At 41.6% G+C, this 27,397-nt stretch overlaps 1 protein-coding gene across 6 annotated transcripts in view; it reads left to right on the top strand.

Moving 5' to 3' along the window:
• The window catches only part of Ih (hyperpolarization activated cyclic nucleotide gated potassium channel Ih), a 138,605-nt gene that overhangs the window by 36,324 nt on the left and 74,884 nt on the right, over nt 1-27,397 (top strand). Inside the window, exon 1 of one of the 6 annotated variants that reach the window (XM_071769641.1) lies at nt 1,814-6,134. The exons of the other annotated variants lie outside the window; for them this stretch is intronic. Coding sequence (XP_071625742.1) covers nt 6,040-6,134 — 95 coding nt within the window. The 5' untranslated portion in view covers nt 1,814-6,039. Of the gene's footprint in view, nt 1-1,813; nt 6,135-27,397 lie in introns of those variants that run through there. 6 annotated transcript variants of the gene reach the window in all.

Genomic DNA, 27,397 nt, shown 5'->3' with positions numbered 1-27,397 from the left:
CCACGGGAGAATCTGATAACGTGGCCCGGCATACGGGGTGTCTCGGGATTCTCTAATCGCTTTGGAAATTAATTCTCGACACAAACGTTAAGACGCCGGCAATACGAAGTTTCAAGCGATCGAAGATGAAAAAGTGAACTTCACTCCCGAGGTGTAATTAAATAACGAAACTTGTTCTTAAGTTAAATGTAATTATGCTTTGCCTCGTCAGAATCTCAATTTGGGTTAATTAGCTGGATATCCAAGAGCGATATTGAAAAGTTGCAACAAATAATGGTCGAAAAAATTTCTTCAAAGAAAAGATTTATCAAAGAATTTGAAAATAAAGGTTGAAATCTAATTCTGGATATACGTCAAAAAATTATAGGAATTCTTCTACAAAGATGTAAATCTGATTGTTTTACGCTTTACATAGAGATCCGTATAACTAACAGCTTTGACAATTTTCACTAGTTTAAAATTCCGACACAGCTAGCAAAATCCGAATGTCATCGGCTTCTATTATTCCAATATGAGCGCGGTAAAAGAACTCTGGTTTATTTAAGGATTCTCCATCAGTGTGTCGTTGGGAGATAAATATTTCGCGTAGTTCCCCGACGTCGTACCGTCGCGTCGACAAAAACCGAATACTGACGTCATTGTGTGTTTAGTCGACCGCGAGCGAACAAATTCACAATTGAATCGAAGCATATCCGAAATATTTTATGTATTCGAAACACGCGAACATCCTGAGGTATTATTTAATTGGAACTTTTGTGCTATTATTTTCCAGCAGCAAATAATATTAAAGTTACACAGAATGACACAGATAATCAACTCGACTCGAGTCTCTCTAAGAAGAATTGATCTTTGCGAAATGAAAGGAGTCGAGCAAAGAAATGTTCTGCGAAAATTCGCATGCGTGATCCGTCAAGTACGTTTTAGGCAGGCTCATCGCCAAAAGCGAAAATGTGCGATAAATACTAGCCAGAGAGTATCAAAATGCATACGAATATTCGTCGCCGTTATACCCGCGTAACAAGAGTTAAGCCGCTTCCGCGCGAATTGATCGTCAGAATTTTTGTACCAAAATTGTTCGGATATTTCCTTCACACGCAAACGAATGTGTCGCATGACGAACATTTCTTTTCTCGATGCGAAAAATATTTATCGTGTGATATTATTGAGCGGATAGTCACCTAATTATCAGTTTAAAGTACATTAGGACCATTAATATATCAATAATGATTAGATGAAAGGAATTAATGATATGAAAATCGAGATAAATAGTAAACGAAGATTCAAAACATCATTAATATTTCCAGCAATAATTTCAAAGAAAAATTTCAAGATCAAGATATTTGACTATCTGCGCTCCGTTTAGCATTCGACTATTTGCATTTCGCGTGAAACCGACTTTAAGTGCATGCTGCACGCGAAACACAGATTGCAGTAAGAGCGATTTCGCACGCAGCAACATCAAACATTACATGAAACATGAAACATTGCGAAATGTTCGATAAATGATCGACAGAGAAATATATATACGTATAGAAGAAATAGAAACTCTTGCGCGCGCGATTAAACACCAATCGATCACATGCGGAAGAAATGTTTGACAATCCGCGTGAAATCAGCTTAATGCGTAACTGTGCGCGGGGGTGGTTCGAGAAAGCAAAGACGACAAGGATGAGAAGGCGACGCCATCGATGTTGGATAGCAGCCTGTTTCGATCCTCCGAATGACGGCGGCCCGTTCGCCGTCGTTTATTTTCGCTACTGCCGGCCATTCCTTCTCTTTTTGTGTTCCGTAAACGGAAAGTCTATATATAAAGATCGCAGCGGGAACGTGGAGAGTTGGCTGGGTGCGCGCGACCGGGGGTTGTAGCGGCAAGCGGCGAGCGGCGAGGGTTGAACGGGGACGGAGCGTGCGCGATGGTGTGGCCATTCGATAACGAAGGGAGGCGCGGAGGAGAGCGACGAGCTCTCGACGAGCGCGTGTACACCTTTGTGTATACATCAGGGAATTCGTCATAGGTTAGCGGGAGGTAAACGTGCGTTCGGTAGACACGTCTTTCTATTTATGAAAGACACACCGCGGATATGTGACGATGGTCCTGTCCGCAACCTGGAGAGGGCCGTTCGGGAGTGATCAATTCGTGCGACATGAATGCGTTTCTCTGTGAGCCCGGTCTGAAATTCGGTGAGCACGGTGAGCCAGCGAGAGCACCGTAAGGATCTGGTAAGCGAGAGAGGCTTGTATTGTCCGCAGAAAGAACCACGAGAGCCTTAGTACTGTTCTCCAGAGGATTGTCAGGGTCTCGAGCTTTTATCGTCCATTGATTGAGAGAGGATCGCGAGAGACTCAAGAATATAAAGGCTTATACTTATAAGGCCGCATCGCCCAAAAGAAGTTTTTGAATACGAATTCTTAAAGACGAGCTCGACATCAATCAGTGATGAAAAAATTGCACTCTACCGAGGATTTTACCAGGAATTCCATCAAAAAGGAAGCCCGAGATTGAACGATGATATAAATAGGCATGACGATAGATGACAGATGCTGAAAAATATATCAGGAAATAAACGTTTATCTTCATTAGCGAAGTATCAGGATGGACTAGTATCTTTCAAAAACGAGTATAATGATCTCGTGGGCCTATACACTGGACGCCGCATTCAAACAGGGTTGACAAAGGGAGTGAAGAACATGTACAACGACGCGAGCAAGGTGATGCGGATGAACGACAGTGTCCTCTGCTGATCCTGCGTGGTATCTCCTGTAACATGAGATGGAGGACTCGTGAGAGGTGCGGCGAGATCGGATTCCGTCATTCGATCGCCCGGCCATACGCGATTCGGTCAAGGAGAACCTCGGCGCCGGGAACGTCGACGTTCGCCGCGAGGTCGGAAGCGTCGCCATCGATCCGGAAGAGGAGGCTGACCGATCGTCGGTACCGGCAGACTGGCGGCTCCCCGGAACATCGGGCGTAGGGTGTTGAATCGATTCGGAGGGAGCACGACCTTCGAGTCACGTGCACTACCGACCGACCGAAAGTTGATGATACGAGCGGCCGTCGCGTACGTGAGGGATTCGAGGCTTAGGGAAAATCCGAAGTTCGAATTTCCGACTTCGTGGAAGGAAGGAAGCGAAGATTCGTCCTTGATCCACCGCGCGATATCCGAGGATGCATTTATTTCCGGCCGTCCGAGAATAATCCCGGCTTACTCGCTCTATTCTGGCACGGGTGGTACCACCCTGTAGAGCGCGAGTGCCCGAACGGGGGGAGATTTAGAATCGCAAAGGGCCTAGCTACCTATATGCCCTTAGTGACTGGCACTACCGAGTGCACAACACTTGGAGAACCGTTCGGTGGGCAGAGCCGGCGATGGCGGTTCGATACTGGCAGTCAATGACGCTGGCGTTCTAATTTTACCGCGATGTAACATCGCGCGCCGATGGCGATCGCACGGAAGAGGACTCGCGTTTTCCGCTCGATTTGGTTCGTGGATGGCGAACCGGCCAATCGATACATCACCCGACGTAGAAAATTCCGCCTTCCGAAACGCGCCGCGACGGCGGCGACGGCGACTGCCCGATGTAATAAGGGCAGTTTACGTCCGTACGAGGCGCACATCGCTGCACCATACGGCACCGGGTGTATTGCATATAGACAACGTGGACGTTATCGCCCGTAAACGGGATCCCTCGCTCATGTTCTAGATCGAGTTTCTCGATTTTATGCAAATCGGGCCGGATGGATCGCGCGCGAGCGATAAAGAGAGCTTCGATCGATTCGCGGACTTTTCTACGAAGGGAATTTTGTATTCAGAGCGAGACCCGTCGATAGAGCTAGAGAGACGTGACGTGCACGAACGAGACTTTAACGCACGCAATTATAAAACGTTACCATCGATTGCAATCACGGGACTTGCTAGAGGTCGCAATGGAGATTGTTATTTTAGTTTGTCATTTGGATTATCTCGTTCGCCTTTTCTTCATTATTAGAGCGCAATAAAAATAGGAATATTGAAAGGGACGAAAATTGGAAAATTGGAAACTGATAGTAGTTCATTTTAGAGTCGCAATAAAGATTAATAAAGTCGCGAGGGACGTACACTCGCCTTATCATCCAAGAACGAGCATCTAGCGGAAGACAGTCAGAAGACGATACGATCAACTGAGAATATCGAGGAATCCGATAACGGTGTCGGTAGCCGTTTATTTTTACAGATCTACGTGAAGAAAATAAAAATCGCGAAGGATGCGGGTCGTCTAAAAATGATGAAAACCGATAGACGAGGATAGATACAACGAAATAGTACATTCTCTCGGAGCGGAGAAGCGACCCGAAAGGACTCCGTTTCAGAAAGCAGGAGTTCTCCAAGATATCCTGCGCGAAAGCGCGAATAACTTCGAGATTATCCGCATGGTGTTCGCCGAATCTTCCGCGAGCTCAACGAGAGAGAGAGAGTACCAAGTACGAGTACGGTTCTCGTATTCGATGCGCATGTCCAGTGCCTTGACTACCGGGACGCCTATACCTTTATCGGCGTCGCGAAGCACTATAGGGAAAGCGACACACATATCAAAGTTTTGCCGCGTATTCGCGATAAAGTCGCGCTTCGTTCACCGGCGTGATTCGCCGCGCGAGATCGGCGAGTCGCCGTCGAGTGTACGCCAAATACGAAAGTATAAGAGAGAACAAGTACTGAGTGCGCGAGGAGGGGAGAAGAGGATTTCGTTCCACGAGGACGAAGAGGATTCGCGCGCGAATCTTGATACATCGGAAGCAAGGAAGAACGCGAGCGCTTAAAAGCAAATAAAGAGAGAGAAAAAGAAGAGAATCCTTTTTATTATTATATAATCGAAAAATCGGCTGTGCTGCTATTTAAATCAGAGCTTAAACGCACGCATGAGTGCGCGCGCGCGCTTCGTCGAATTTTTTATTAGCGCTCGGAATCGGCTGTGCTGTTAATTAATCAGAGCTTAATATATTTAGCGTGTTACCGCGTAGTGTTCGTTCGCTCGGGGATACCAGCTGAGGGGGAGGGAGAGAAGAGAGAAGTGGACAGCGACTTTTTTTTTCTTCGATATTTTTGCTACATCTTTTCTGGTCGCTTGTTTACGACGACCGTTCGTCGCGAGACCGAGGAGACCGAATCATTTCCGACTCTGCGAGATCAGGCTGCAATTAGCGATACCTCCCCCGTCCCCCTCCCGTCCGATTTCACCGACTGCCGCCGTGGTGCCGGGTCGGCCGAAGGACCAACGTCGACTTTTGGAAATTTACGCGCTCGCTTCGCGCAACTTCGCCTACAACAAAAAGTAACTTCGTCGAGCAACGAAACTCGCGTCCCTGTCCACACCGTGGAATCGATCGCTGACACACCAGAGACGGACAATCTCTCGTCTGCGATCGACCGCCTGTTTGTTTCCGGGCTCCGCGGTGGAGAGTGCGCCCCACCGGGGGGAAAAAACAATCCTAAATCTCTCGCCCCGAGGGGAGGGAAGTCCCGACACGAAGTCGGGACGGTCAGCACGGTACTTCCGTTTCTCGCCGCTTGCATGTTACCCGCGTGTCCCGAATACATAATTTCGAACGTATCTGTCTATCTGCCGGCGCGGCGGCAACAACAGCAGCAGCAGCAGCAGTAGCAGCGGGAGCTCATAGAAAACAATAGTAACGATAACAGAAGAGGCTCTCAATGTTCCTCGGTGATCGAAGCTCCACACGATCGCCGCAATTATTCTCGCTCAACGTTATTCTCGATAGCCCGATACACGCCGCTCACAGAGACTATTCGATCATGTCGTTCCGTAATATCTTGCGAAAGTGCATCATGAAGACGCGTCGTATGATCATTCACGCGCTCAAAAGATGAACCGTCGCCGCGTGGATCACAATCGCGAATCGTCGCGTACGCGGATTATCGGCGCGCCTGATAAAGGATGTCGAAGCTGATTCGTCGCTTCCGTACTTGGGGCACGGATTAATCGAAAAGGGGGATTCGGAGAAACTGGAGTCGAGGGCGATCGAGGGCGGACTTCTGCGCGGCCATGACCAAGTACGGCTTCGCCAGGCTGGCTCTGTGGCGGCCGAGGCGCTCCATGACCTCGCAACCGTCGAACAACCAGGAAAACAACCCCCTAATGTATGCCACCATTGTATTTTGCACTTCAATATGTATAAAGGGTGCACCGGAAGTCGTATGCTTTCGCTTTGGGCTTTGACAGGGAAAATGGAATTGGCTCTTCTAAAAATTCAACAAAAGATTACAATTATTTAATATAAAAAAATCAAGAGTTTTACCAATAGAGATTCAAATAAATAACAAAACTTTACGCTTCAGTTAATTACGAATTGTCTTTAATTTAATGTTACTGTAACTAGAGGCTTGATTATCGAAATATATAGAATCTTAAAAGCTAAAAAAAACTCCACAAAAATCTAATGAGAAAACGCGCGACTTTTAATGCATCCTATATATGTATTCTTTTATGCAAATAAACAATGTTATTGCTGACACGCTGTGTGTGCTTTGGATGTTACCGTCGGTGGACTTGCTCGAAGACGATCGATTTCAGTCTCGGACAACGAAGCTAAACGTCTACGGGAATACGCGCTGCGTTCATACCCAAGAGCTCTTCACGATCCTTGTATTAGTTGTACTTAATAAACGTATCGATGTACACACCCCTACCACGTATGACCCTCCCTCTCTTACGCTTCATTTGGCTTGCTCACAGGTTGATCCACGGCACCGTCATCACCTTTTTTGTTTTCGCCGTGCGCCTTTCTTTAGCACATTTTTATCCGTCCCGCCAATCAGCGCTTCGTGTTCCTGGCTTTGTATGTGCTCAACGTTGGAAAAAGCCGAGCTTGAAAGCTCGTGCAACAGTGGCACGACGAAAGTACACGTTGCAAAGTACATATAAGTACGTTTATCGTAATATTCTAGGATCTCTCCCGCAGCTTTTCCGTGTTTAAGAAAACGAGCCATCAAAACAATTTATTCGAAGAAGCCCGTTTTCCTTCGCAAAAGAATAGGAACCAATCCACAATGAAATTATTATTAACCTCAATTCCGTTTTCCCCCGTCGTCCATGGTTGGTTTCAGTATTGGTCCAGTATTGGTTAACTTCCGTAATTTAATAATCATAATTTAACTTACTCTTTGTCTTCTCTATTTCTACTTTAACTTTTAGAAACAAAGAATCAATGAAACTGAGACAAAGTTTAAATTGTTATCGATAAATTTAACTCTTATCTAATAATATCTTTGAACTTTCGCGGTCTCAATTTTCATAAACTTGTAGTAAATTAAGTTGCATACGATATAATATCCAAAATTATTACCACGTAGTTATTATTTATTTATATTATATACAGGATTCTTTTTTCATAGAACATTATTTATGCAAATAATAAGGTCTATGCGTATGAATACATTTTTATTTGCAATTAATTAATAAAATACAAATTAGCTTAGGTTACGTACTGTGTAGCCTATCGCACGCGCTTTCTTATCGTTAGAACAATAATAAACAACGTGATAAAATGACGCAATAAATCGTGAGAGAATTTACGGTGAGGGGTTTACAGGATTTAACGGCTTTATTTATAGCTTTGACGAATGAACGAAAGTACATGCGATTCGATTACCAGAAAATCACATCGATTACGTGGCTCGCGGATATTCGTTTTACGTCGGGATAAATATTGCTCGTTGTTACGATACTTGATTAGTAATTCGTAGCGGAGTTGTGCACGTGCAATCAATTTCGTCCGCTATTCTTGTAACTCGACGGTGGATGCAAAGTTAAGAATGACGAATATCGAAAAATTGGACTCGGGCTGAAAATTGCATTAATATAATTTTCCTACAGCGAAATATTAAAATCATAAATCCTGTGTTATACTTTACAAATATTAATAATTCAATAAAAATGTTATTTACATCATAATTCTTGTGCGGTAAAATCATGTAAATTGTACTAAACTGAATACTGATAAAATTACTGAATACCGGTTAAAAATAAAAAGAGGAACGTTCAATATAATGTAACATAAACTAACTGGGCATACATAAATTTTAAAAATCTGAAGCCGACTGTAGTAGAATTCCAAAAAAGTTCTCTTATATATATATCAAACAGAAATATTATGGATTCAATATATGATCTCATTAGTTGTTCTCTAATGTATGTACCGCAGCGGCACCGGGTTCGACCGACGATAAAAATAAAAGATCGATCAAAAGAAAATTGCGCCATCGAAAGAGAGCTCGGTGCAGTCGGAGAAATGAGCCGCGAGTAAGATAGCGGTCTCTGATGCGAATCAATAAATATTTATACACACCACAACGGGGGGATGAAATTATAAACGCCGTGGAGTGGTTTATTCGACTCGATAAAGTGCATGATTAATAGGTGAGCGATTAGTACGAGTAGGCGGACGTTGCAGTGGTGTTGTTGCACCAATTGGTGCGCAGCTGCGGCCATAGTATTCGACACGAGTATTCCGGGAACACGACAGGATTTTGCTGGAGCTAATTAGACAGTAATAAGAAGCGTAGGTGCGATTGTGTTGAGCACTTAACTCGATTTCTCCCGCGATCGCCCCATCCTCTCTGAGCCGCCCCCGGTACGATTCCTATTCGGTGAATTTAGAGCGGGTAAAGGTCGCGAAACTATCGTTCTCCCTTGTGTAGAACGTAGCTGTAACAGTGCTCGAAGTTCAACGCGGGAGCGTGGCCGAAGTAATCAACGACTGATCGATCACCGAGTCTCCGCGCTTAATGAACCGACTTCCTTATTCTAAATTACTATATGAGAGATGTACCGATAGACCTGACGTAATAATCGCCAAGATTGAAGATGTCGATGTACATTATGCACAGAGAAACGCGACGTCCGCAGCTAGATACTATCGACTTACAACGCATTGCATGAATTACGAGTTTCCGCTGAACTTGAATTACCCCTAGACTCTCGACTTCTTTATTCTGAATTACTACGTAAAGTTTCGATTGGTGACGTAAGGTAGTCGAGGTCAAAGCTTCGATTCGCTCGCACACGTATGTACTAAGCCTGATGGTGCACCCCTGGTGAGCTTTATTTAGATAAGACAGTTACGCAGCAGTTTGATTACACGGAAGCGATTTTGATCAAGATCCACCGCTAGACGAGAATTACGTCAAATAAAGTAATCTCTTTCAATTGTGATATAAAATATATAATCGAATATTTTATTGAAATCTTGCAAATTTACGCGAATAATTATTTTTAGCTTAAGTAATTATATTCTCTTTATGTTGTAATTTTGTACCCTCTTTATATATATTGATATAATAACCTTTTCCATAATTTATTTCCAAAATTATATTATATCGATATTACATATTTATGTCGGGTATTATTATTTCGGGTGTTATTCGAATAATTATTAATGTAATCTCAAATAAAGTCAGCAATAAATACGTATAAACATTTTATTGCTCGCATAAAATAAATTATTACAAATTACAATTAATTCGATCAACTACACGACTTCTATATTGTTATTCCATTAGAATTCTCTTGTCACTTGTGTTCGTTATCCGTTATTCAAATAAAATTGTATCCAGTTCCGCACAATATTATACAGTATTGACGTAGACTAGCTCAGGTTGAAATGTCGATTCGTTCATACACACTAAACCGCATTTATATTGTTTAGTCATGACAGAAGAGAGTATATTTGCGGCTCAACTTGCGTCAGAATAGTCTTACCACCCTCGCTGCCATATACTGGAGCCCAAGGTACATATTTATGCAGCTTACCGTTACCGCAGTGCTCACGCGGTGTACTTCCGGCAAGTTAAAAAAAAAACACGACAAACCGTTATGCTAAAAACGTCACGTGAGTCGTGAAAGCGATAGTATCGGTTTACGTTGAAATAAATATCGATCATTGCGTTGAGCAACGAGAAAGATAAGAATACGCAAAAGAATGCGGCAGAAATTTATCAAAGTTAAAAGTTTACACGCGAGCTTCAATTATTTTACGGGGCTCGATAATATTTAGTATTTAACAGAAACAAAAGGAATAATGTCTGAATTATTGAAAAATATTTTGGAAATGATATTCTCTTGCATATTTGAAAAGAAAATACGTTATGAAACATATAATCTGTATCTAGCAAATATTTTGCTAGAAACAGTGACTTATTTATGCGAAATTGCTCTTCGATTAATTTCAAACCGATTTCCAAAAAATATTATTTAATTGTCAATATATGTATTTTACTTTGGAAGTTTTCAAGTAGCAAATATAGTGAATTTTCTCAAGATTTTTATTACAGAAAAATAAAAAAATATGTTAAAAGAATTCACTCTTACAACACTCTTTAGCTGAATTAGTCTGAAGTATTTCTGACACGTGTATTTTATGTCGCAACAACATCGCAATTGAATAGTTTGCTAATTTGCGTTATCGCAGTTACTTACGTAATAACAAATTCCTGAGTAAATCTTCTCGAGGACTGAATATCGATCTCGCTTGAAGAAGGTAAAGTCAGAGATATGGAGATCGTGATTCGTTCGTAGATTCGATGCACACAGCGATAGTTATGGCGCTGGCGTGAATTTTCTAAGGGGTATAGGGAGGCCGGAGGCGAGTACAAAAGCGCGAAGGAAGATATGCAGGAGATGAATTCCAAATTTTCGAGCCTCTCGCGTATCGTGGTTACGGTGTGTCAGCGCAAACGAGTCACGACGACGCCTCGCGATCCGCTCGATCCCGCCCGTTCTTTTTCGCGATTCCGATTTCGTGTGTGCCGCGGATTCGCGACCGTGTCACCGGCTGTCGCCGGTATTGATCTGCCTTTACCCCGCATTCCACGGCTTTCCCCTCCGTCCCCCCACGCAACTCTCGCTGCACCTTCTCGCCACCCCCGCACAATGAATTTTGTGTGTGTGTGTGTGTATACAGGCGTACCGTACGCCCCCCCAGCTGCATAATGGCATCATGGTCTAACAATAAATGTCGGTCCAATCCCGCATATGTACTACGGTTTTAGCGTAAAACCGCTGTCAATACACAAACTGTCTCAGTTAACGCGTATTTTGGCCCGTGCTTTCGCTTGCATTTATCACCGCGCCTAATACGGGAATGACAAGTGTCTGTATAGATTTCAACAATAGCTTTAGAACTATATAGGAATACGGAAGGTAAAAAAGAATTCGAGCAGGTTTTATGTCTATAAAAAAATAAAATAAAATAGTCGATTTGCAAGAGATATCTACTATCTTAGAAATAATCAAATATTTTTTGAATATAATGCTCATCATTTCTGAGTTCATAAATAAAACTTAATTCTATTTCACGTGAACTTTGTAAACCGATTTTTAATCTATCATATTCTTTCAATATCATGAAACGTACCTGATATTGCGAGAATCGAAAAATTTCGAAGAAAAATGGTATTTGATCATATTTTCGCTGGGGTAAAGCCGTCAGCAAATCAAAGAATCTGCAATCGCGAGTCTGGACCTGCACCCTATATAATATACGATGATCGATATCGCGTTATTTGACATCTTCGCCCGAAGGGCAATCTGACATTTTACGCGAAAACATGTGCTGTGTATATCGTGTATGTTTTATTGCAAACGACACGATCACTTTGTCGTCACCACGAACGCGTTTATTCTCAAAATCATGGTATCGTTACATTGGAAAGCGCATGATATTTTTTTTAAAAGAAGAAAAATATTTGCTGCAAAACGAAAACCTATCTTTAACCTTAGTTACGTCCAGTTTACAAGTATTATAGAATATTAATCATTATTATTATAAAATAAAAATTTAGGTCGTTTAATGTCTAATCATTTCTAATAGAATAATGTATGAAATAATCCGGAGTTATCCAAAGAGAGAAGAGTGCCTTGATTGAAAGAACGAAATTTTGACATCTAGAGCTTCAAAATAGAACAGATATCAACTAATATCAAACGATCTTATAAATAACGGAAAGTAGCATTTCGAAATTATACGATTAGTTTATTCTTTGACATTTTCAGGATTATCAAAAATAACGTACACATTTTCGTAATACACACTTCTACATAATTGGATATTTATTTAATCACCAAATGTGTGTGTCGGTGCTTGCTCGAAATTGCAAATTCGCTATAGTTAGGATGCAACGTTGACAATAAAATTTTTTCGATTAACATCGGGGCCATTGTCGATGCTGCAGCATGGCGGAAGACATAAAAGTCACTTTCAATTATATTACTTCCGTGTTGACAGATTCGAATGTATATAACGTTGGCGTATAGACGTGCCATTTGAGCAATCGATCGAATCGGCGAATTCATATTTTCACATTCAATCGATTATGCCGAATCATTGAGTAACAGAAAACTTGGTTAAGCCGTCAGGTATTCCAATATCGCGCGTCATCGCAAAAATCCGATTTAAAAATCGGCCCACTGGCATCTCTACAAAAGTCCAAATCGGAAAGTTACAGTACCCTCGGATCGATCCCGAACAGATTTAACGCTCTATAGCGCGATAATTAGGCATGCGAAACTAGCACGCGATATCATTAACACGCGCTGGGCCGTTACGTCATCAGAGAGCGCGATAACATTTGTCATCTGTAGCGTTAACAGTTGCGGACGCAAGGGGTGCGTGTACGACGGGAAGGCTATCCAGCATGCCGGTCATGGCCGCAGAAGCGTGGGCACACGCTCAGACTTGAACGGGCACGTGCGACACGGGCGCACTTGCGTGTGCATAATTCGCGAAGAAGAGGGTGGTGTATCGTCGGCGAGTTCGAGACGAGGATAAGAAGCCCTCATCTGGGCGACCGCAGACGTCTACGTCAGAGATTACGGAGTCGTGAGCGTGAGCCCCGTTCGCTGTCGCGCCCAATAAACGACCTTACCCTTGGGGAGACGTGATTAATACCGTAGGTCACGTAAGACCCGGTGCACGAAGGGGATGGAAGTGGCGGCGCGATTCACAGGGCGAACTTAAAATACATTTTCATAAACGTACACCTCCCCCGGGCGCCAGGTCGACGCCGGTGGGGCCGCCAGAAAGGGATAATTCTTTCTTTTGGGGAGCACGTGGGCGGGTCGGGATGAACCTCTGCGAAATCGATGGATTTATATAGACGATATGACTATTCTTACATTTTACTCGTATAGTCTCGGCGATCGATTAATAAGTGCACATTCTTTAGTGGTAAACGTGAATTTTTACGCGACTTAAATTTAGTAAACAATCGAGTCATTAACTGCACGGAATCTAGCGGTATCGAGTATCATAATGAAAGACGATTAAATCGTAGAGAGTGAACAAAATTGACGGTATACACCGGCTAATTAGTAATTTAGCGAACGATATATCTTGATAAGGACTTCGTGTACAAAAATGATTTAAATCTCTTCCTAAATTAGTTTATATGTCTAAGAATATTTCAAATGGTATTATCGTAAATGTCTTCCTAAATTTATTAAGAACCTTTAGATATATATTTACTTCGAATTTACGAAATGTTAACCCTCAGTTACCTTACGTTTTCACTACCCGTTGTTACCTCACCAGGGTCTGAGAGACCCCTGTCGTCTTCTCCAGCTTGTATCTTTAAGACAAATGCATCAATTTGACGTCTTTCTTTTTAATCGATACATCTTTTAAAGATCTACAAGACTGTGTAAGTTAGATTATTCCAAATTAAAAAATGTAAATGTTATTTAAAAAAAAAAGAAAACTTGTTTTTCTAAAAAAGCGAAAAAATTTGCTTCTTTTCAAATTGACGTAGTACTGACTAAAAAAAGATACAAGGGTTTCATAAACGTTTTAAAAACCCTGCACGTTTTAACAAACCTGGTGAGGTTAAAACTGAGGGTTAAGGAAATATATGTGTGAGACACGTTGCTGGCGATCTCAGGAAACTCGCCAGCATATACGAATCGGGGCGCAAAAAATGAAGAACCAGTTGTACGCGCAGTGCCGTAAACCGCGGATCTGCCTAATGACTAATTGAAAAAAAGAGTTGCGCGGAAAAGGTACGATTTGTACGATCCGCTGACCTAAATCGCGCGCCACGTTACCACCGTTGTCACCATCGCTATCGTCTTCATCGTCGTCGTCGTCGTCGCTGCTGTGTGAGTATTCAGGTGAATGGGCCGGAACGTATCCAGATTCGCAACAGCGGGCGGCAAGAGTAGGAGCCTAATCGATAACCCACTAGATTTTATAGGTCTGTGCACAGCGTGCATCGGACGCTATAATTTCACAGAGGGTGGCCCCGGCCGCAGGCTCGACACTCGGATGCACGCGCGTATGCGCCGGACACATTCAGCGGGAACTCGTAACGCGGCGTCGTACATTAATTTCCCAAGCTCGGCACGTACGCGTTTCCGTCGGCGGCGGCGATATATCGGCCGTCTCTTTAAAACGCGCGCCGAGAACGCTCGATGCGAAGGTCGATTCGGCAATATGAATTCTCCCCGACAGAAATTACTTCCGGGGGCCGCGTTCGCGCGCGTTTTACGTCCGAAAGAACGCTGGACGCTGTTACGCCTGATGAATCACGTACATAATGTATGTACATACGGTATATACATTGCGTAATGTGTATATAACATTGCGTTATAATTTTATACACCATCGTCTACACACCTGAGCGCATACAAACTTTAGATAAACTGCATTTATAATATACAGCACAACGAGATTATATTACCGTTGCAGTTATCCTCTAAGTAATGGCGCGATTTAATCAGCAAAGTTTGATTAACGATATAATTCCAGATATAAATGTCTTAACTACGATTCACTCAGAATTAAAATATTGACAATTGAAGAGTAGGATTGGTAAATAAAATTTCGAACGCAATAATCTGGGTGACGTCGGGTTTGATGTTGTTTAATTTTACATGTTAATTTAATGGGGCAGCGAATAATTTTCCAATAACTCGCATGAAGTTTCCAATAACTACGAAAGCCTTAAATCGGGTTACGAGAACGTAGGATCGATCTCGAAGCCCTCTATTCAATTTAGTCTCGCGCGGATCGTTAAAGCGATGTCGATGGTATCGAAATTCGCGGTGCGAAGTATCTCGGATAACAGTTTCTTCCGTAGCCTTCGCAAGATATATCGTCAAGTGCATCGACGCCTTTTATAGAACAAGAGTCCCCATGGGAATCGCCTCTATACATTTTACAGCTGGATTTCCGGCGGAAACCCGAGTATTATGTTATAAAAGCGCGCGAAATATTGAATGCGGCCTTTTGCAATGGCTTTATTTTTATTACCGTTACTCTCTTTGACACCATCATATTACATAGAGCTCTCGTAGATATGATCGTTACTAACTATTTACAGACTATATGTTCCCGGAAACAGACGGGTTACGGGATCAGCGCTCGAAATCTAAAACAGGTGGAAATATACTCGCGACTCGAAATCAATTGAAACTTGATTGAACTTAGCTCGCTTTCACTATTTTACTTATTGTTAGAAGTAAATCGATACTTTTAAAGTGTCTCGAATGCACCATCGATACTTGTGTAAATATTCTTTTGTTTGCAACTTTGCGATCCTATTCCTCCAGAATGTGACCTATTTTATATGCAGAAATATCTTTGCATCAAATGGCAATCTTGCTTATCAGGAAAAAAACAAATATATGTGGCTTGAAGAGCAAGATTTCGCTGTTATAAATTTGTTCTGATGCATCCTTATACATATATATTTAATATCGATAGGGTGGTAAAGCAGAGAGCCTCTCCTGTTGTACAGCACCACCTGCTAACAGAGGTCTGAAACGGTTTTGCAGCGATACCCGCCGTTGGGATTCGTTGATCAATTGTTCACTGTCGAGAGAATTTATGTATTAAGGAAAAATCGACGAAACAAAAACGTCTTGCTATTTTTTTACAGCGGTGTTCCCATATCAGTAACGATAATTTATGCGACTCGTATAAAATGTTACGATCTTGCGAGATACGTATACATTACATACAGCGTGACAGATGATTGGTACCGTCACGCCGAGCACGTGACGCTCAAATTATTTACGAGACCGTTTGATCCTGATTAACCGGTAAATGAGATGGATCTTTAAGCAAATTGAGACCAACCACTTAAATTAATCGTTTTGATTGAATGGAAAGTCGTGACTATTAGTAAAGAAGCAAAATAAAATTTAACGTCAGATAGATTGCTCTCTTCTTGGAAATCAGAAATATTTATACAAGTGTGCGTCAAAAGGATTCGCGAAAAATATCATCGATTCAACGAAAACGACGTCGCACTTGGACACGACGTGACATGACGTCCGTGCTTTCTGACTGGCATTTCTCGACAGTGGCCCAGGATCATTGAATGTTCTTTTAACCACAGATTACGTGATAAAATTGAAATAAACCTTTCCTTCACAGAGGAACCTTTCCTTCTTTTTACTACATATTTCTTTTACTCTAAATATTACAGATTTTAGCAGACAAATTTTAAATTAAATGTCTGCTAAGAATAAAATGAATTAAAATTAATTAAAAAGCGAAATTATGGAAATTTCCTCGATTTATTTTACTAAACTTTTTAAAATACTTTTTATTGAATGTTAAATTTAATTGTTAATGCATCATCGTTGACCAATCGTAATTCTCTTTATTTCCAAATATAGTGCCTCTCTATCATTCAAAGAAATCCATCCGATTCACATGAAACACCCTATAATTCTGCTAATTATGCGTGATTATTCGTACAAACCGTATAGGTTCGCGTGAATCGTGTGTCTCGTTTATTATCGCCGTGATCGGAAATACGTCAAAGTGCGATAGGGCGTGATAATAGTTTATTGTTTGCGAAACGTATCCGCGCAGCGGACGTATTAATTGCAAGCCATTCCGCTGTTTTACAGTTTAATCGCCCGTTATAATTAGAACGTATCGCTAACCAGCGCGGGAAGTCGCATTACAGTCGAATTATCGTTATTTGTAAAACTGGAGTATTTTACTGCGACTCGCACCTTCGTGTCGTCTGCGCAAAGCGTGGCAGGGTGCAAATAAGAATTTCTGACGTTCCACTATGTTTCATCCTCGTGACTTTTTCCTATGCCCGCACAATCATTCGCTTGCCTGTGAAAGAGTAGTTACGTAAAATTTTCAAATCAAATGTTTTCGAAGCATATGTTTGTTATCGACAGTCGAATGCCACTGCTGACATGTTTATTCACGCGCGAGGAATGTATCTGCGCGTGAAATCTTACTTCCTTATTTTTCTTGCCGTTCTTCCGCCGTGCCACGACAAGATGGATGAAGGACATTCACTTCGTTCGGTAGCAAGTGAGTTAGCACAGGCACGCGCGATTTAGCAATGAACCGTTGAATAATTCTTTCCTCGTGCACAGGTGCGAGCGAGGCCGAGCCGATTTAACATGTCGAATTAACCCGAGCAACGCATGAGACCGCGCGATACGGTTAATTATATTTCGATGTTGTTTGCGAACCTCGCGTGGCGTCAGAAGGAATCCCTCGGGAGAGTATCGACGAACTATCTATTCCGCACCGCCACCGCATCACCGTTAGTCGAGGCTCGATATTCGAAATTGACTCGCCCTATATTTTTCGGAACGCGTGTTTAAACACGCGTGTGTATACATACATGACGAAATGCATAGCAATATCGTGCCAGATTTAATAATCAATTATTTATACGCGAATTACCTGAAGTGGGACTTTATGCACAACGTATGCATGTATATGCATGTGTACCTATGCAAGCGAGATGAGATGACGTTATTTGCGAATTTTTGTTTAAAAAACCGTCAAAACTCGAGTGTAACTGTATACATGCACTAACATAGGCATGTAACTGCATAATGCACTCGAAATATATAAATTGATACTGCATTGATTTGACAGAGACCCTTGAAATATCGAGTGCGCAAGCAATTTATAAATTTGAACGACGAGGCGAAACAAAAACGAACAAATTATTCGGGTCAATAGCACGCATGAATTGCCTGCGATAATCCTCCTTGGAAAATCCTTCGCGCAACTCCAATTTCACGTGTTATCCTTGAAAATCCGCGTTTTCATATTTGACGAGGTACGGCACCGATGAAATCATTCGGCGCCGAACTTGTCGCTGCAGGACGTTGTTTTCGCAAAGTGGCGATGTGTTGTACAATGCCGCAATGTAACTACGAAAAATAAAACGTGAGTTTACTGTATCCGTAATAATCGAGAGCTGTAGGATGGATATGCGTACGCGTATCTGTATAATTGGATACATATCTGTATAATTTCCTCACGATTTACTTTATTTTCAATGTTCAGGCGAATTTCCCTCCGTGCGTTTTTTTTACTCACTTTTTTTACTTTACTCCGTACGTTTTTATTTATTGATACTATTTGTATAATCTTCTATTTATTTTATATAAATCTTTAAAGCTTTTTGTCTATTAGATAAATCGATATAATTGGTAAAATAAATAAGACTAAATAAATAATTTGAGTGTCGCAGAAAAAACGCGTTAGTTAAAAAATTCAGAAATTCGCTCTGTCCGTTCATCATGCATCGTGCGGTAAAAAGTGAAGAAAATACTCATAATAACATTCAAAAAGTTGAAATCGCAATTCCGGATTAACATGAGAAATGTTAGGTGCCAAAGAAGAACTAATTTAGAGTTAGTTTAATAACGCACCCCTGCAGTAATCGAGAAATCAAATCGCGTTTCGTGCGGGAAATGCATGCTGCGAGGAGTCAGGAGAAAACTCTTTTCTTTCTCTTTTCATCCATCTGCCCCTCTTGCTGTCCCTTGCTCCTACTCCTCGTGCCCTTGCGCCCTGCACCTTGCATCTCCTCTCTCGCTCTTCTTCTTGTCTCGGCGTAACTCGAACATCGGCCGTTCCGCGAGGCTAGACGTCTAGAGAGCAAGAGGATAAAGAGAGATAAAGAGTGAGGTCGCGGAGGTTCTGGTGGCGCGACGGAGGAGCTGCTCGCTGCTCGAGTCATGCACTCAAGCCAGCCCAGTTCAGTTAGTCGAGCTGCAGTGGTAGCGTGGCTGGTGCGAGTCAGAACCGCTGGGTGGTCGAGATCCGAGGTGGCCTTTGATCGGCCGCCTGCCTTTCCGTGGTCCAGCACGTGCGCGCCAAGGCGCCGCCAACGCACGCCGTTACCCCGCTGAGGGTACCAGGGGTATCGGACGGTACTGTGTGCCACTGTGTGCGATCTGTGATTTCGGCCGGGACACCATCTCGACCGGCGAGAACCGCGTCGCGGTCGAGCCGGAGGCTGCGGGGTCGCGTGAGGAGAGCGAGAGAGAACCGGTGACGAGAGAGCGCGTTTAGTCGGTTCGCAGGAGTCGGGCAGGTCGGTCGATTCGCTCTCGGCCCACCGCACCGATCAGCTGTTCGCCGCCGCTCGCTCCGGCCGCGACGGTCCGACGATCGACCGTCCAGCACACGTGCGCGCGTTCCCGACTCCTGACTCGAATCAGCCGGCAGCAGCAGCTGACATCATACGTTGCCGCTGCCGATGTTCGGGCGTCGATTTTCACCAACGGCAAACAGTTTCTGACGTTTCTACCAGCGGACAAATCGTGCTCGCGCGCGGGGACCACACGACGTGTTAATCAGGGATCATCATCCAGCCCAGAATTAATTATCTAGCCTAGAATTAATTACCGAACTATCCAGTCATCACTCGAGTGCATTGGTTGAAAACGTGCGTGCGAATCTCGCGTCATTTCATCGTCGCGTTATCGGAGAAATCGATCCTTTCCACTCAAACTGTCGCGAGTTCGGCGCACGTCTGTAACCGTAAACGTTTAAAAGGAATCGGTGAAGGACAAAGATTTTCAAAGTGATGAATCACATTGTCGCTCTCGTCATTGTGGACATGCGACCGTCGTGAAAGGTCGAGCCAATCCGGGCGTGAAGCCGATGAGAAATCGTCCAATTTGCAGCCTGCGGCGAGCCACTGAACGAGCCGGAAGAAGAGAAAAAGGCAGCGAGTTCGAATTCCTTTTGACGACGTGCGTTAGATCGATCTACGATTAGCACAGTAAGTAGGGGCATTCCTTGCATTCGTTCCTGTGTCTCGTCTGCCGGTCTCGACGACGAGCGGATATAGCCGTGAATAAATCGTCAAATGTGCGGTGGGTCTTTGTAAGGACGTGCGAATGCTCAAGCGACACGATAAAGCATGTGAAAACTTTTTTTTTGTCCATTGATCGATCGAGCGAATTCTTAAAGCTGTCTTTTTGACTCGGAAGAAAGAACAGGAAACTCCTGACTGCCGCGGCCGCTTGCCGACGTTCGGAGGGATTTTCCGATTTCCAAAGAAGTTCTCTATCGGATCTCCGGAGGTTTGTGCGTGGCTTTTCTGGGCTTTGACGCGAGTAAAATCAAATGCAAGAGTATTTCCGCGGAGTTTCCCGACCGCCCGAAGTGCACCGCAGCCTTGCTTTTCAAGTAACTTTCCTGAATTCCAGCGAAAATGTGAAAACGTCAGCCGTCCATTAAAGCGACAGAAAATTCCTGTTAGGAAACATAATATATTGCGAAACAATAATAACCGTATCTCGCGGGAAACACGTTTAACCAATTAAAACCAGCGTTGATATATAAAATAGCACGACCAAAACAAAATTAGAATCCATTTACTGACTTCGTACGTTGAACATTCATAAATAATGATTGAGTAGTTCAGTTTAGCTGCTGGTACATGTAACAGGGGTGATCTGAGATTTATCGGAAAAGTGTCACGAACGACGGAGATATTTCCGGTTGTATCCACGGAATATTTCCAAAAATCACGGGAAAACGTCAATATCGCCGGTATGCGACCATCGTTTAGCTTTTACGGAGAAACTCCGACATTCTTCGTGACCATTCGGATAAGGAATATTGAAACGACTATAATGGCACTCGATAATGTGCATACCGTAGATATTCTAACGCGCTTATCGCGCGGCGAACGGCCTGTTTTACGACGACAGAAAATTACCCGGTAGCATTTCTCGCCTATTATCGTACGATCGTTATTTAACACGCGTGCTCAAACGTTGGCACGGATCGTTACCGCGCGGATTTCGATGAACGTTTCTGAATAACAGATTTTGTTGCTCGGACTTTTTTCCTCGGCACATAAGCGCGTGGCAAAATATTTGTGGCCGCCGAAACGGCGCGCGGCGTCCGGTCGACCTTCTCCTCGTTTGGATTCCCGGACGAATTTAATACAGCTGATATGTTTTGTACGTCAGGCGACTGGAAGTACGCGATACGTTCCGCCTCGCATCCGTTCACGCAATCGTTGGTAAATGGATCAATCATAAGAGCGCCGGTTGATTCGTGCCAGGATCGAACGATATAACGCGGAAAGGATCTCTGAGGGGGGTATCGCTCTGAAAAGTGAAAGATGTCCGTCGGTCCTATATCGATTTACCATTATACGAGATTATTTTGCCTATGTATTAGTACGTTTGCATTGCAGTGAAGAAGTTTATGAAACTGAGAAAACGATTCGTGAAGATTGGTATTCACCAACAGCACGATCGCTCGCTTATCTTCTTAAATAAATAAATTTAAAATTAGTTCGTAACGAACCGCAAAATTGTAGAGAAGAGGAAGTCGTTTTTAGTATGATAATATCATTTCCGTAGAGTAAAATGCACATCTGGTACATTCTTTCTCATTAATTATCCGGCGTTACTCGTCAGATGTGTGGCATATCAAAATGATAAACGATCATTTATTGTATAGTTATTTCTTAGAAATATTCCTTATATTCAAAATCCATTACGAATGATTATCATCATATGTATCTTTTGATAAATATAGATATCTGAAATAACGACGGAGTGTCTACAATACTATTTACTTGTCACTGGAATTTCCTGAAAGTAACTTTCAATCTTTTATGTACTTTTAACTAAAAACAGCCAATAAATGTTTTATTGTACTTTTTACTCCCGACTGCTGCCAACCGAAGGTTGTATTCCATATTTTTCCATTCATTCTAGAGAATTTATTTTTAAGTATAACTTATTCCTGTTATTATTATTTGATTTATTATTTCGTTACTATTTTACATTTTTGACGCAATATCAACGAGTAAAAGGACGAATAAAAATGAAATACCTCTGTAAAAATTCCTTTTAGATTCACACGATAAACATTTCCCAGACTTAATCCGTATTACAAATATTGATTCTATCGTGCTGCAACTGCAATGCAAGCAGTAGACTAAGAACGATAAGATAACGTACTTTAAGCCGATTAACGCACTACTGGTTAATATTTCGACTGATGCACTCTCTAGGATTAAAGAATTTTGTTATCAATCGATAGCGCATTTCTTCTCTCGTGGCCATATAGAAACATTCATCATGATTATTCTCTCTCTCTCTCTCTCTCTCTCTCTCTCTCTTTAATGTAATACGTCACGGAATAATTATTTATTTAATCAGTTGGCCCGAAAGTTTTATCTCAAAATTAAAACATCTTTTTTCTGAGAGGATAGAAGCGGTAAGAAAGTAGATTGACAGTATACAGGAAGACAGTATATAGGAAGACATAAATCGACGCAAGTATAATATGATAAGAAATATGAGGAAACAAATTATCTCGGGAATGCAAAGAATCTTAATGTCAGCACTCGCACAAAAAGTAGAATGCTAATCATCATAATATCGCAATCAACGTCTATGCCAGTCGACAAATGCTAGGCAAATTCTTATCGTTATTAAATTTACGAGGTTAATTATGGTCAGTGATAATTAAATGAGATATGACTGCTTTGTTTACGGGACCGCAAAGCCGTTGGTTGATTAAAAGCAAGAGACGCTTTGCTAAAAACGACTTACTTAAACGTTCACTTTTAATTAGCTCCGACATTGGGACTGACACGTCTCCGTACATTCAAGTATCTTCATCGTCACGTATGCGCGCGTGCTGCGCCAAGTGTCCTTTCCGATGGCCAAAGTCGAGAAGTAAGCAAGAGGACCCATAGTATATCGACGCGGAATTCGAATGAGAGACGCAGGTGTGACGCGAATATCTCGGGGGTTTAATCGATGAAAGTGGATTGGCGGCTGGTGCATAGTCCGGAGTACACTTCATTTCAACGATTGAAAGTGTCGCGAAAGCTTCGGAATCCAATTTTTAACGTTTCGTTGGAAACGCTTCGTACAAAGTTGAAATCACAATTGTTTCACAAGGCAATTACATAACTCTCTCTCTCTCTCTCTCGTTTCTTGAAAACAAACATCATTTTAGAACATCTCGATATTTCTACATTATGAAATGAAACAATTCTTTTTTCAACGAAGGAGAAGTTGCTAATTAAAACGAGCACTGCAGCTTTCCACATTAAGACAAAACAAAATTATTGCTTAATTAACGAGGTATAAAACAGAATAAATAGTATTTTTATATAACAGCATTCAAAATAATTTCCGATAAAATGAGTACGCTTATATCTGTATGTATGTGTAAAGTTAATTAAAGGTTGTCTATTTCTCGATGCGATTAATTTTGGAAGGTCGCATAGCTGGACCTACGTTCTCGGGCGATTAAGTTTAAGTATAGGAATTACGTGAGCTGGCAGTGAGACCGATGAGACCAATACTTTCGCGAGGTATTTCCCGGAGGATGCTCACGGTGCTCACATAGATAATTTAGTTGAAAAAGAAGGCTATTTCCGATCGGAGTTGGATTTGTCCTATATTATCACCAACGCTAAATGAATACCCAATAGAAATCTACTTTGTACAAATAATGTTACCAGCGAGATCACATTACAAGACAGTTATCGATAAAAGCACTTTTTGCAGAATACCGCTCACCGCTAAATTTCCGTCATATATGACGGAAGATTAAAGATGGAAATAAAATAATATTCTATGACACATTCAGACAGCTCTCTGTGACATATTTAAATTTATAATCTCAGTTCTCTGTCATTTTTTCACAACGAATAAAGATTCTCGAGTGTCAAGTAACATGGCCAAATTTCCTGATTATTAACATAAAATGATCCCGACATAAATCCAGATTTTCATCACATATTGAAAGCGAAATATATCAATATCATTATATTTACATAATGTTCCGCGCAACTGATTAATGGTAGATAATATTGATACAGACATTATTAATCACTCATAACATATGCGAAGGTGTGCATAATTTAGTAGGGCTAAAACTTCATAATGCGTATAATGAGCTATTCGTTGATTTGAAGAAAGAAAGAAAATTTAAACCGATACGTTAAATTGACATTTAAGTGACCTATTGTTTAACGCCGCATTTGATAAAAATCGACAATTAAAATGTCACAATGTCGCTTTTGCTCTCGCCACGTGTCTTTGATTCACTAATATAATTTCTGTTTCATCTATTCCATATTCATGATTTTTATCTACGATTGCAAGTATATATAATTGCGCATTCTCACTGAATATTTATGAGAGATCGAAATAGCGCAAAATCTTTATATAAACATGATTGTCATTAGTATTTAACGCGTTAATAATTATTTATAAGAGAAATTATTAATGCATTACATTAAAAAAAATTTGAAGCAAAGATATATGATACACAAATATTATTGCGCGAAATTTCTTCACATCAATAAATGTAGATTGGCAATCGTTTCGCATGTCGTTATTTAATGATAATAGAAGCGCTAATGCGATTTGCGCACATCACAATGACGGTTAAACGGGAGGCAAAACGGAAAGAAACTCAATTAAATGCAGACTGAGAGACGCGTGTATAATGCGCGTTTCACGGGGAGAATAACGCGCGACGCGCGATTTGACAGTAGAATGCCATTTCGGAGCTCGCGATTCACGGGGATTAATTGAAGCCGCATTTCCACGCTAGGTAAAAAGCCGCGAGCATAATGGATCTCGCGCCGTGGAGCAAAAGAGATATTGGCCATATCGCGTTCGAAACTCTCGTGCAGCGCATTCCCATGGCGTATGGTACCGGCATATATAAGGAAATTCCACAAAATTCTAAGCCATTCGCTCGATTGTGCGATCCGCGTGGGACGCAACGCCGGCTGCATTGAGATGGGAGACGCGGCAAACGAATTGTCCGGCTCGATTGTCCGTTTCATGAACATCGTCGTTGAAAGTTTATGGAACTTCTTCGGTTAGTTATTCGTACGTATCCATGCGGACGATATTTGAATATATGCGGGAGTAACCGACGTAATGAGGCATGCATGGCATAATAATCCCGATGTAGTTGTTAAGCCGTGTTTGACTTGTGTTTATGCTGTCCTATAACATTCTGTACGCTATTATCGGTATACTCGCGAGAAAATCGTCTATTTTAACGCAAAAATTAAATTTGAGCAACAGAAAAAAAATACAAGATAGGAAATTGAGCATGGTGATTAGAAACATGCGATTAGTTCTTTTTTTCTTGCTATTCTTTATATCGAAAGAACCAAGAAAATATTGTTCCTTCCATTTTATGTTATCGCGAATCTTCATCATAAATCTCGAATATACATACATCAAGAAATCGGTGAAATAAATTCAGTATATATCAATACACATTTATGGGAGCCGGAAGTATTACGTTTTTGTAAAAAAAAGCATGATCTCATCGAGAAATCATCCGTCAAACGAAATTCGGGCGAGGTCGAGAGACGTTAAAAATCCGTTTCCATAATCAATCCCTTGTGTCCGACGTATCGCGGATTAAAATAAACTGCTGCACACAAAAGTGCCGTCGATTTATCACATAAAACGAAAATTCGTAAAAGCGGCCAACTATGAGTATCCAATATTTTAGATATTCTCTAAATAAATACGGAATGTGGAAATGTGTTATTGGTGAAATTCCATAGTGACTGTATTTAATGTCAAACCTACGCTATGACATATAACTCCGGGTTAAATGGATCTCGATTTGGTATCATAGCTGCAAATACATTGAAAATTCTGTGAAATGCGGAGGATCGGATCGCGATTATATTAACCGAATAGAGACTGATGAATATGCATGTCTTCAAAAATTGAATACATTAACATATTCATGGTAAACTATTCTTGTTAGCTAACGATAATTATAACGATAACCGAACGGAATTTCTTGTAATTAACGTGACACAGTTGTTTCTCAATAGAGATTTATATTTTAATTTCAGTTTTAATTTTATAATTCATAAAATTTTCTCTGATATTTCAATAATAACGAATATTTTTTGTAATGACGTATTTCTCTTTAACTCTCTTGCCTATTTTATTTCAACTAAAATTAAATCAATGTGAAAATTATTTATTTCAATTGTTGCGTATTCTTTGATACTAGCACAATCGTGAACAAACTAAATATTTTTTACGGTACAACGTGCCGGTGATGCAAGTAGTCGCAAATGCGTTGAGACCGATAAGCCGGCATAAGAATCGGGTTCTATGGGGCGTATAACTAGGTACTGCTAATCCAAACGAATCGGCCTGTGCAAGTAAATGGGTCAGCAAAGCTCGCTTTTTTTTTCTAACAATCGAGCGAGTAAGCCTCCAGAGATTCTACGGGGAGTAAATTGCGCGCCGGTTCGCCATAAGGCAAAACTTGGAGCTTAAAAACGTGGCGCGCGAGCTCGCGAGTTTATAACGAAAATCTTGCGTCATTGTTACGCTGCGCCGTGATCCTTTGATCTCGATTTGTACGATTCGCGTGATCAGCAAACATGTAAAACGTGTCACGTTCATCGCCGGGCGAAAAATGTGTCAGGCATACATTCGCTATGAAGAGAGAGAGGACGCGACGGTTACAATACGTTCAATATCATCCGGAACCAATTCCCGTGTCCGTTATAGATATATCCATGAAAATCAGTCTACAAAAGTATCCCAATATCAGCGTATTAAAGCCATAAAATCGTCTCTAAATCCCCTACCTGTTTACGTATTATATCCACAAAACCTGAAAATATCGCGATAACAATGCACTACGTTTACAAAGCCGAATTTTAACATGTTGCGATATAATCCTTTTGCAATAATGCCGTAATCGATTAATTGCGTAAATCCTCCGCTCGTAAAAATGATCCACTTTTACTTGAAAGCAGATACAAACATGGCAGGTTTAATCGTCGTTTAAGTGTCAATGTTATCGCTGCGTGATGTCGTCATCTACTCTTGTTCTTGAAATGTCTTGTTTGATGTTTTATTGTTGATTTCTGACATAATTACTCTAAATTACCCCAAAATGAACGTCTCGCTTATGCGAGACCGGTGTGCGAAGCGACACATGCATCTCAACCGAACATAATCGTTCCATTGTTACACTTTACTGAGTGTGCGTGAATGAATGTGATGACAATATGTGCGCTGAATACGACAACAATACGTGCACTCTAACGTGTACAGGTGCATATTA

The sequence above is a fragment of the Temnothorax longispinosus genome, chromosome 2 (assembly GCF_030848805.1).
Source record: "Temnothorax longispinosus isolate EJ_2023e chromosome 2, Tlon_JGU_v1, whole genome shotgun sequence".
In the NCBI taxonomy this organism is placed as follows: Eukaryota; Metazoa; Arthropoda; class Insecta; order Hymenoptera; family Formicidae; genus Temnothorax; species Temnothorax longispinosus.
Note: the sequence above shows the minus strand (reverse complement) of the source record. Positions and strands in the feature narration are given on the sequence as shown.